Source organism: Buteo buteo, chromosome 5 (genome assembly GCF_964188355.1).
Source record: "Buteo buteo chromosome 5, bButBut1.hap1.1, whole genome shotgun sequence".
Taxonomy (NCBI): Eukaryota; Metazoa; Chordata; class Aves; order Accipitriformes; family Accipitridae; genus Buteo; species Buteo buteo.
The window spans coordinates 25498487-25511227 of NC_134175.1; the positions used below are offsets into that span (position 1 = coordinate 25498487).

Below are 12741 nucleotides of genomic sequence, written 5' to 3' on the forward strand. Positions count from 1 at the left end.
AACAAACAAAAAAAGGACATTGTATGTACAGCTAGCAGAGACCTGGGACAAAGAGAGTGAGGAGAAGGATGCTTTAGCACTTCAGCACTACATTTTTAATACTACATGAAAGGTCTAATAAGAAAAAGCACGCTGCAAGTAGAAAAGCAAACCATATACTCCTTTCAGCTTCTGACTTGCTGCAATTACTCCCCAATAACACAAAAAAATCTAATTTAAATGGAAGATGGCCTAAGCCAACATTTTTCCAGACTCAAGGATTAAGGGATCAACACTGGCATACTCCTATCTCATCCATCTTACTTCAAGTGGGAAGTATGTGAGAAGGATAAGAGTTTAGAGCAATTTTGTTCTGTTGATAGTTTTGAAAAGTAAGTGGATTGAATACAACAGTAATCAGAGGGAGGAAAAAATCCTCAGAAGTAACATATTTAAAATGCGCAGGCCATAAGTGTTCTTTCAAGCATTTCTAAGTTATGTTGAGTATTTTGAGCAAAAATTAATTCTTAATTTTGCTACTTGTAAAGCCAGGGGAGTGGTTTCTATGAGAGTTTTTCAGGTAAAGTTAGTATCTCCCATCAGTCAGCAGCTCAATGAGAGCTATCCAAATAACTGTTCCTGAAACACTAATACAGAAGACCTCTGGATTTTCGAGTGCTAATCTTCTTGCCTAACATAGAGGAGTCATCATTTATCATTGACAGTACAAACCCTAATGTTAGATTGTATTTTTTTTCCCCCAGACACAGATGTCTACTTCACCCCTCCCCCCCCCAAATCTATCTTCCTTTTTCACAGCAGTCTAAACAATGCCTGCATCATGACTACTACTATGCAAATGCTGCTCTCTCTCGCTCTCTCTCTCTGCACATTGTCAAAATGTCAATGAACCTTCTCCTTTTTGTTGCCTAACACAACTATTTCAGGTTTCCAGCTCTTCAGGGAGTTTTATTTTTGTAGCTCATAATGCCAGGAACTCCTGAAACATTTGTTCAGAATACATTCATTACAGACAGCAGGGCAAAATTAATTGTGAATTGGCAGCAGCTAGGTTTTTCAAACAAGCCTAATTCTGTGGCAGCTGACCATGTTAACTCCCTTCAGTCCTTGAAAAATTTCAGCAAGTCTTTCTACAAGACATGGCAAGATTCAAGGGAGCAATCTCCTTTCCAATCTTCTATTCTTTGGGCAGACAAAGAACAGGTTAAGAGGTACCAGAAGCAGGAGATGACAGCCAAATTTCCAACACCATCTAAAAAAAAAAATTAAAAAATGCCATATTTCTTAAATAGGGCAACTGCTAGAAACAGACTTCTGAAAAAAAATGCCAATAAATTAAATTTTATAATAGTATACAGTTGCAACCTATCCTACAGAACGGGAAGGGGGGATGGGGATGACAACCTGGAGGAAAAGACAAAAACAGTTTCTATAGAAAATCTCAGTAGAGTGAGTAACCTAAAGAAAATACAATTGAAGTCAATGAGTCTAAGCGAAGTATGCCACATTTTTGGCACACTAGAGCAGACCAGATACTTCCCCAAATTTAGAAGTCCTTACTCAGTATGAAATAAACCCACTTGTAAAAATAATCCAATACATTGCTGACAAACCCTTACTGTAGCCAATTATTTTATTTATCAGAAAAAAAGTTATACCTTAACAAAAACCATTGTTATAGCCAACAACTTTTTCACTCAATGTGAATGGAAGGAATGTGATTTGGAGGTAAACTGCATTTTCATAGCATTCACAATATACAGACATTTGATTGACACAATAATGTATTTGCCTCATTTTTTCCTGCAAGCTTAACAAATACTGATTTTTTTTCTAAATGCAAGCCCTCTGGAGTCTTTACTCTGCAGAAAACCTTCATGTATGACTTCCGGTTTCCATATAGGTTTTCATGTAGAATAACTCACAGTTCAAGTAAAAAGCAAAATAATTAATAAGAACTTCTTTAAAGAAATAACTTAAGTAGTAAATGGAAGACTTCAAGATTATTTATTTTAAAAAATAGAAGCTTGTTTCAGTTAAAAAAATGCACAGGTGAGATGCAGTATGATCATCCAATATACTGGTGACAAAGTATGACATGCTAGAGGATCAACAGAGGAAGTTACCACTTGGTTTTGTCCTGGATAGACTGAGGAACATTTTTCACTACACAACTGCATAGGCCTTACTACCCATGAAAGAGAAAAGGTATGACTAAGCCTCTCAAGGCTTAAACTGCTACAAAACAGCAACCTCACCTTGATCAGATTTGTAGAACCCCTGAATTACTTCTATTTTTAGAAAAGCTCCAGACACACTGTCACAAGTAGCCTTGTTTATTGCTTCCCTTACTTCTGCACTACTGTATTTCTGTCCCACCTTTGTGGTGTTTAGCATCTAGGATAAATCAAACAAAAATTCTGAGATGAGAACCGTCCATCAAAATCCTTATGGAACTAGTTAAGAAAGCCTTATAGAAAAGGTTACAGCTGGCAGAATGAGAATTTCAATAGCTGCTCAACCAGGGATCCACAGGAAAGACATTCTGCAACTGACCTCTAGGCAGGAGTTGCAGGGTTAGACAGCACATGCAGTTCTGACAAGGAAGAAGAAGTTAGTTAAGTAGAATTCCAAGTCACATACTATCTTCCTTATCCATACAACTCATCACTTACAAAAGGTCTGTATCCAAATCAGTCTACAGCCAACATTTCCACTAACAGCAAAGTCTTAAGTCTTAAGTTTGCAGTCTGGTTTCACTTCTGGCTTGTACTCAGAAATAAAAAAAAGTTGGCAAGCAGAGAACGTTAGTGGAAAGCTTTGTAAGACGCAAAATACTATCCATCAAATTACTCACCAAATGAGTATCACAGGGGATTATTAAAAAAATTATCATAGTCAGTTTAGGCAAAAGTCACAGCAGGCGAACTGCGCGACTAAGAACTGCATTCAACAAAAAATGCCTGACCTACAGGAACTGAAGTGAATGGTACCTACATTCAGTACTAGACTCCTTAAAATATAGAAAAATGGTAGAATTATACCCCCGACCCTCTACATGAAATTCTGGCCTTACCACCATTAATGACATCCAGCACTGCAAGACTAACAAAAAAAGAAAAGAGGCTAAGAAAGACTATGTGCCCTCAAAACTTTTAGTTTGAGGAGAAACGTAAATAAGGAGCTACCTCTATATGGACATCACTGAAATTTATAAAGATGCATTTAATTTCAGTCTGCCTGCCCACAGGCACACCAGCCAAGAGAACAGCTGCAGAGCAGGTACTTGCACCTTTTCAACCAGTCACCTTCCACAGCAGCTGAAGATCACCTGCCTACTTACTGGAAGGACAGAACCTTGTAACAGCAGCTTTCAGGGAAATGTGAAAACACTACTTTGCCATTACCTTTCACAGGTAATAGGAAGGCATAAATCCATGCCTAAATTAAAAGAAATAATCCTCAACTGTTGGATGGTCTACAGGTGGGTGCTCAAGGTCCATTCCAGAGTTCAGACACAGGACAAATCCATCACATACAGGGGATTAACCCATCAGAATTTGAGACATGTCTCTCCTTCAAACATCCAAATAGAGACATGCTGGATTCCAACCCCTTTGGAGCTGAAACTACTCTTAGTTGACCTGTATACTGACACCCAAATTAAAAGAAACAGGAGACGATTATATAATTTTTTCTCCTCTCAGAAAATTTATAACATAGATACTCAGGTTTGCCAATAAAGATCAGCTCAGCTGTTGATGGATTGATGAGAATGAGGTAGTATCTTCTGTAACAACCTGAAGGTCTTCTAAGGTTTTAGGGAAGAGTGATGAACAGGCGAACTGATTAGTCAAAGAAAAAAATAAAGCCACACAATTTCCCAGGAATGCAGCTCTCAGAGCTTCTTTGGGTTCTATCAAATTCTCCTTTAGTCTAAGCACTCCATTTTCTTCTGATTGAGATATTATTGCATTTTTGTAAAGGAAAATGATAGGGAGGGTGCATGTTAAGATTCACCAATAGCTAGTATTTTACTGGAAATCTGGAAAACATTCTATCAGATAAGCTATACTGCAAAACCATTTGGCTCAATGGCCAGAAAAAAAGAGCCTAAACAGAGCCAGCTGTTAGCCTCTACCCATCAGACTGAATTCTGTGATTCCAAATATCAGTCTTTGTTACACTACAAACATTCATCTTCCTCCCTATCTACCGTTCATACAAATAGTATCCTCATTACCAGCTGTAAGAAGCATGCTCATTCAAGCATTCTGTAGTTTTCTTTTTCATATATGTAATAACCAATAAAGCACTGAAGTAAGAGGTCTCACTGTGGCAATAAACACTGCCAGCGCACCCTCATGAAACCAATGAGCAACTTGTTTAAACCTCCCAATTCAGGAGCATTCCCAAGAGCAAATCTGAGCACTGGAGTAGTGCTATGGCACCTGCCACAACAAAGCGAAGTCATCAGTTCTGAATGGATGTACTGATGGCATAAAAATTACAGGTTTACACTGGAAAGTAAGACAGATTTTGATGACATTAAAATATTACAACAGTTCACTTAATGGAGGTGTCTATAGCACAATCACTAGGCATAAGAAAAAAAACATTTATAGAATCAAGTCTTACCTATTTCCTCTTCAAAGTGAGGATAATGGTCCAAAACAAGTCCTATCCAGTGCAATCAGTAATTTCTTATAGCACAAAGTTTTCTTTAAAAATAAGTTATTTTAAGTAATCCTATGTAAGAAAAAGTACCGATGATAAGACTCACAGAACTACCAAAACAAAATATAACCTGAGGGGAACAAAAAATGCTTTTATTAAGGAAGATACTACACAAGTACTGCATAGACTTTTTTTGCAGAAGTTCTTGTAACATGCTGATTTTCTAAATTTTTCATATGAAGCAGCTTTCTCGGTTTACCAATGTGTCCAGGCACTGTCTGGTCAGTGGAATTTAGAACTCCGTCTCTATCAAAAAGTCATTCAAATGAGCCCATCATTTCTGTTTAGTCAGCTCCTTGACATAAAATATCTTTATGCATAAACAAGACTCAAGAATGAAATATAAAAATATAAAGCAGAATCTGTTTTCAACTATACTAATTGCTCAAGACCTTGATATTATCATATTCATTAAGGATGAAACATAGGCATCTTAATAGGGTGCTAGAAGGAGCCTTCAATAATGAAGCAATAGGTCTTCATGCCTAGGAAAGCTGCAGTTATGACATTAGCATCACCAGGAAAGCCTAAAGAATGTTCTGCTCAACGGGGGAAGAAAACTGCTGCTTCAGTAGCAGGATGCAAGACTCTGCACAGTATGGTACAATTCAACTGACGTATCATACTGAACAAGGAAGGAGGAAAGTATAGTCACATAACATGAACCATTACTCCCAAATAACTGTATCTGTTAAAAACAAAAACATTAAGTTTTTAAGAAAATACCAATAGAACACAACCCTCCATTTTCAAATACTTAGGAAAAAAATATTAAAGCTGCATTTTATGCAGCAAGCAAAAGCACCTCCCGGTTCCATCCTGTGCCAGAAGGAATTTTTTTTTTTTTTTTTTTTTTTTTTTAACATCAAGACTACCATACTACATCATGCTTCCCAAGTTGGAAATAAATACACAAAAAAAAACCATTTGGGCTTTAAATTCCTTCCTCACAAATTCATCAAGACTACTGAGTTCATTTTCTACTGCACAAAGAGCAATAGGAAGCAGTCACTACTGAGAACTCTGCACTGTTCTTCAGTGGTTTTGACTTTTAACACTCAGTTATTACAAAATTTTTGCTGTCTCAAGTGATAACAACTGAATAGTACTCAGAACTCAATAAATATAATCTGGGAGACAAAAATGAAAATTCTGCATTATCACATACACTGAAGTCTGACCTGCAGTATTTCAATTATGAGTTATTCTCATTTTGCCTACTGAATTTCCACCAGTTTTATCTGGCTCCACCCTTCACCTGAGCTCCCCTGAAACACATTAACATCAGATAACTTAATATTCAGCCAAAAGCCCAAGTTACTGGCAGTAGTCTACTTCTTAAAAAGAACAAAGGGATCCAAGTCCAATTGCAGTTTTTCTGTTTGGACTATAAACACCTGTTAGGAAGAGAAAAGGGACTGGAAATCTACCAAAATCTCATTACATCAACACTAGTGGCTACCATGCAGCACAGCAGCAGCAATTTTATGCAGAAGTCATAAAAAGGCAGGCACTTCTTAACTCTCAATTTTTCAGGATCAGTGTAAAAGTGATCCTGAAAATTCTTTAAGAGACTCAAAATTCTGCTACTTGAAAGCTACTTCCAGTCTCAATGAAATACCACCACCAGTGTTAAGTCAATAACAGAATTTGTTTTCTACAGAATTTTTTAAATTTGTCTCCTCCCCTTTTCTTTACTCCCCCTACTTACATGGCCTGTCTTCCTATATATGAGTCAGTCACCCATAAGCTCATTCAAGAATAATGGAAGAGCAGTGTATCAAGTTATATTCTCCTTTTTTAGTATGGCATCATAGTGGACAAATCTGAAGGCTGAATGCAGAAGTGATAATCAAGCCGTCCACTGAAATACATCAGTTTCCAAGACAATGTAAAAGCTCGCTAACTTACTGTAGCTGATTGAGCAATACTAAGACAAATATGGGAACGAATAGTTAAAACATTTCCTATAAAAAATGTACTTAAAAACAGATCTCAGAATTGTTTTAGTAAAACAAAGATTATGGATTAACCCCACCCCTATTAGAGCGTAAAATAAAACAAACTTTCTAAGACTAACTTGGATAGAAAAAAAAAAACAAAAACAAAAAACTCACACCAAAAACTAGAGACCAGGTCCAAGACAAAAAGTGCCACACAAGTACAACTGTATTGCTCTGTCTTTATAAAGGACTAAATACTTAACAATTTGTGCCAAACAGAAAAATGTTCATAACAAAGGATTTCTTTCAAAACTTTCCACATATATCTTCTGAAGAAATGTTATGTTTTTGCAAACATCTTTTGTAAGCATAGAATTTGGAGTCAAAATAAATTGTCATTTTCCCTACCCCCAACATTTTTAGAGAAACTACAAGAACATTTACTACTCCTTCTGCTTGCTGGCTCATTTACAATAGCAATACATAATTCCAGAAGACTAATTGTCCTGTTGTGGGGCAAGCAAGAACAGAAAGAAAGGGGAGAAGTATTTTATTATTAGGAATCAGAAAATGGTAATCGACAGTCAAGCCGCAGCATTAGCTCTTTAAATGCATCTAATTTGGGAAAGATCGCCAATACAACCCAAACAACACACTATTTCCACTCTAATCAAAAATGCACCATTCTTCAACTTAGTCACTATATTATGGCTTCCTTCTCAGTCTGACTGCCAATCAAAATTACGATTACAATTCCAGAATCAACTGCTGGCTTCTGTACATTCTCGTCAGTGGAAACACACACTCTAATGTCCGTAAAAATTGGAGGTCGAGTCCCTGTAAGACAGTTCAACTAAGATTTGATTGTCCTTGCCAGTATTCCAAAAGGGAGGCCCAGAAAGGCTGTGAAAGTGAGCCACTCAAGAATTTCATGGTGCTTAAAATGACAAATTTTAAACTGATATTTAAATGACAAATTGCAGTGCTTATTAATTTTGGTACATGGCTTCCAGGTCCCACCCATTCAACTGGCTTCCATGACCAAGACTTCAGACAGCCAAAGTAGTCACTTCAGTCAAGTCACCTACGTAAGTGCCATGCATGCAAACATGAGTAAATCAATACACAGGTGATAAACGCCACTTCCCCATCTCTGGCTCCTACGGAGATAAAGAACATCTGGAGCAGCAAGATGTTTTTATACATTTTCCTGGGAAAAGTTTCACTGCAGCTTAAAGAAAAGTCATTGTGGATTTCACCTGCTAGTCTCACAGCCATTCTTTTCCCCGGGCATATAGCACTTTCTGTACCAACAGCCTTTGAGTTAGCAAACTAGCACCTCCAGCTGAACCAAGGGCTTCACTACAAAGCTGGTAATTCAAGTATTGCCTCCTACTTGGGGGTAGCAGCATTTCAAAGGGGAAAAGTATGAACACAATGGTGCATTTAGCCTGAACGCATTTAGGCCTGTATACATTGAGGAATTGCTTTCAACAGAAGAACCACACAGATCCAGACAACAACACAGGAGCATATGGCACCCTTCAGTGCTGACCCAGAATCCCTCTCTCCCTCTCTCATCCACATACTCGGGGAAAAAAACCCAAACAAAAGGTGTCTCACAATTCACTGGAAAACTATCAGTGATGTACCTTGTCTTGCATCCAAGGGCTATGCCTTATAGTCAGAGAGAGGCAAACACAGTAACAATAGGCACAACAACTCAAGTATTTTGCAGTAGATCTGCTCTCACTCAAGCAAAGAATCCGGAAAAGATGACATGCAAGTGCTCCCCAAGGCACCAAAAATACCAAGTTACAAGAAATACTAAGGGACTGGGCTGACAACAAGGAATTATTAATCCTACTGTATCTACCTGTCGGCAGGAATCCTTATCACACACATTACTAGACAGCAACAAAAGCAGATCCTAAGTCACAAAAAAAGTTCCACCAAGCTTCATTTCACTGAAACACAAGTAACTTTCCAAGATGACAGTCGCTTCCCTGAAAAATTTATTTACAGTTCTCACAAAGCAGCTGATCAACAAGATGTTTTCTCAAACATCTAAGACAATTCACCTCATGAAATCCCAGAGCACAGAAATCTCTTAGTTGATACTGTAATACAAACAACAGTTCATAAGTCCAGACAGTTATTTGTATCCTCCAGTGAATCAGACAAGATCTGCCCATTCAGAACTGCAACAGTACCTCTAAAGCCTACTGCTTAACTCAGTAGCATCAAAAAATAATCACTGTCTGATTTTTCAGCTGAAACTGGCCCAGTATTTTGTTTCAGTTAATGAAGCAATTGAGCCTTCGCGACCAAGCCTTGCCAACACAGCCCAGCCAAGAAACCAAATCAAACTTGTTAAGAAAACGCAACAGGCTACAATAAGCAACTGCCTGCAGAGTTCTCAGCTACTTACCAAAAGTCTCACAGAAACCAGAGACTTAATCATTTACTGCATCAACTTTCCTCCCATTACAAGTATAAAGAAGTGCTGAGTACTTTAAACCAGTTAAAAATTTTGCTATTTTTATACACAGAAATTCAAGTATTTCACAATATAGATGAATTAATATTCTAATCTCATATCTTCCCCTTTACCAGACAAGCAACTGCAGTGTAATAGCAAAACTAGGCTTCCAGAACAACCCCCAAAATACAGAGCCTCTCACACACATTTTTGTGATATTTGACAGTACCATAACTAATAAAAATTTCCTAAAGCTTGTATCCTAGCTACCTTTTTCATCTTCCATTCTGCAACTACGAAAGATACTCCTCGTAGCAATTGTCCTCCCTTCTCCAAACACTTTAGGCACTTCAACAATCACATTTTGCACTTTGTTCTTTTAAATGATTTCAACCCTTGAAAAAAACTACATAAAGAACACTTAACATGCCAACAGAAACAGCAGCATTCTGCCACAGGAAGTATTCCAAACATTCTAAATATTTTGAAAAGAAAAACAAATCTTCAGTTATCTTTAACATAAACCTGTTCACATGCCCACACCTCACAGCATATTTTAGCTACTGATTATCTTGAGATAATCCCATTCTCTATAAGATTTTACATTTTTTTAAAGAAAGTCAATTTTAGAAAGAGCCGATATAAGGAAAATGGTAAACCACCCAATCCATCCACGTTCAATTAGACAAAAACTCTCCACAAGGTAATAAAATCAATTGTTTGTGACTTCTGTATGATCTATTTTACCAACCCCAAATTTTCTCTCAGGAAAGAGCACTAACTCCAAATGATACTTGTCAAGATAAGAGGAAATTTATCTATTTATCTTTTTGGCTAGTACCACTGCAAATCATGTAGACTGAAAACTAACTAATCAAAGCACTGCAGGAGAACTGTTTAAATCTCCAGTGAAGAGGCGTAGGAGAGGGTGCAGAAGTCATAAAACTTTCTTTAGTGACTTGAATGAAAACCTGTTCTGTATTTTTCAGTTCCTTAGGTTGCTTCCCCCACCCTGTCTCTTTAGACATCCTTGTACAAGCTCTGCATCACCACTACTTGAGGCGATCAGCAATTTTTGAACAAACTGGCCTGTATCCACTTTGTCCATCTACGATGCAGCATAGGGAACTTAAGACTTCTATGAGGAAATAGCCAGAAAAAAGTTTTATTTGCAAAGGTAAGAAATACAACGATGTCAGAAGCATGAACTCCGGCCTCTGGCTGTCCCATAGAGAAGGCTAGATGATTTTGACCTCACACTGAAGGGGGCGTAGGAGATGACCGCTTCACATAAAAATAATTTTCTTTAAATATTACCTAAATAACAAATCGGGTACAAAATCATGAGAAACTAATTGGACTATAGTACATCTTAAATGTCCGGCATTTATCTGAACCTTTCTCACATTGTTGGAATGTCTCTCCTATAAATTGCCTTCTGAACAGTCTGGGCCTTACCTAGAAATGCAGACAGCCTTCTACTCCTTTCTAAAAGAATTAAAAAAAAAAAAAAAAGAAGAGAAGGAAACGCATTTGAAGTATTTATACAAAAGCTTTGTAGGCCACCTTTCAGCCATCATCATGAGACTAATTCCAATGTCATCACAAGCACAAATCAAAGCTGAAATCAAATTTTTAATTTCTAAGTTCAAGTCAGCTGAAAGTAGTTGTTTCTGATAAACCCCACTCTTGAACAGAGACCATATGCCTATTTTAGTACTCTGAACCATACTTTGGTGCAAAAGATCTCATTGAACTGTTGGCTGTAACAGCACCGGGAATTCTATAAACATTTTGCAGTTGTTACACACATGCAATATTCATTAGGAAAAAGATTTTTCACACAAAATGTTTGTCAAGCTCTATGTATCATAAGGCAGGTTATAGCATGACACTTGCTCAGAAAGACTAACACGGTGACCGCTACAGTCTCTACCACAGAGCAGTCTCAGCTGTTCATGATGGATTTAACATGTTAGTAGCAAGTTGCTCTCAAAATAAGCCTGCAAGAACAAAAAGTTTACTTCCAGTTTTGTACTCAGGATATCAAACAATTGACTGGGCACAGAAGAAACCAGCACAGGGTATAAAATAGATCCCATAAGCCGTTGGCCATACTTTTTCTTTTTATTTGGATGTCTTAGGAGGATGAACAATCCTGCAAGCCCTTAATTCAGAGCTTGTAACCGGAATCTCTTTCACAATATTAACCAGTATTTAATATTAACCAGTATCCTATTAGCCTTTGGCACCTGCCTCTCGGAAGAAAAAGAAAAAAACTATTTTTATGCTCAATTAGGTACAACCTAAGAAAAACTCGAGCTCCTTTCACGTAAGGGAAGTCACCTACCCATGCAGAGAGCACCACACAGAGCAGAGGATGCCAGAAAACACGAGCTTTAATGGAAAAAACCTAAGCTGTGTTTGTGTTTATTGTTAGTCAACGCGCACAGCAATAACATAAGAAACCTTAAAACACGTAAAATAAGCCACGCTAGCTTCTTAAGTGAGCGGAACACGCCCTCACTCCGCCAGCATCTGCTGTTCACACAAACTATCTGGCAGGGGGATTCACAGCAGGGGCCCACGCGAGACGGGCGCCACCAGGACCGTGCCCCGTGGGCCCCACAGCCGCGGGGCCTGGTAGCCCACCCCTCAGCGCCGGCAGCCGTTAACCGCCCGCCCCTCGCGCCGGCCCCGGGCCTTTCCCCCGGGCCACCCCTGGCGCCGGCCGTTCCCGCCCGCCCCTCACCCCACAGGCCGGCTCCGCACACGGCCCGGCCCGGCCCGGCCCGGGCCGGCCCCCCGGGCGGGCAGGCGCCCTCACCTTCTCCTGGGCCTTGCGGTAGCGCTGCAGGGCCTGCTGGGTCAGGTCCCGCACGCGGAGCTGCCCGTCCTTGCAGGGCACCACGATCCCCGTCCGCCCGAAGCACACGGTCACTTTCATCTCAGCGGACCGCCATGCCCTGCCCTGCCCTGCCCGCCGAGAAACGGCGCCCGCCGCCGCCGCCGCCGCCGCCGCCGCCGCGCGGCCCGGCCCGGCGGGAGGGGGGCGGCGCAGGTGCGGGAGGCGCGGGGGCGCCGGCAGGTGCCTGTCCCCGGCCCCGCGGCGCGGCGGGGGCGGGCCGGCAGGTGCGCGCGGAGCCGCGGGGGCTGCGCCTCACCGCGCGCGGGCAGCGCCGGCAGCGCCGGCAGCGCCGGGAGCGAGGCCGCGGCCGGCGGCCTCCTTCCGCCGCGGCGGGCCGCTGTGCCCGCCCCTCCCCGCCCGGCTCTCCGGGGAGGCGCGGGCCGGACCGGGCGGGGCGGCCCCGTACGGCGCAGGGGGCGCGGCGGGGCGGCCGGGGGCGGCGGCGGCGGCGCCGCTGGGCCGGGGCAGGACAGCGCCGGGCAGGCCGGGCTTAAAGGGGCCGCGGCGCCCCGCGGGTCAGCTCGCCGCAGGCCGCGTAGCCCACGCCGCCTCGCGTAGCCCACGCCGCCTCGCGTAGCCCACGCCGCCTCGCGTAGCCCACGCCGCCTCGCGTAGCCCACGCCGCGCAAAGCGGGGCAACCGTGCAGCCTGGGGACAGGCGCCCACCGCGC

At 41.2% G+C, this 12741-nt stretch overlaps 1 protein-coding gene across 3 annotated transcripts in view; it reads right to left on the reverse strand.

Moving 5' to 3' along the window:
- PARD3B (par-3 family cell polarity regulator beta) overlaps positions 1-12429 on the reverse strand; it is a 434227-nt gene extending 421798 nt beyond the window's left edge. For all 3 annotated transcript variants that reach the window (XM_075028231.1, XM_075028232.1, XM_075028230.1), the window contains exon 1: positions 11990-12429. In XM_075028231.1, the coding sequence (XP_074884332.1) occupies positions 11990-12109 (120 nt within the window). In that variant the 5' untranslated portion in view covers positions 12110-12429. The remainder of the gene's footprint in view (positions 1-11989) is intronic.
- Positions 12430-12741: the final 312 nt, after the last annotated feature.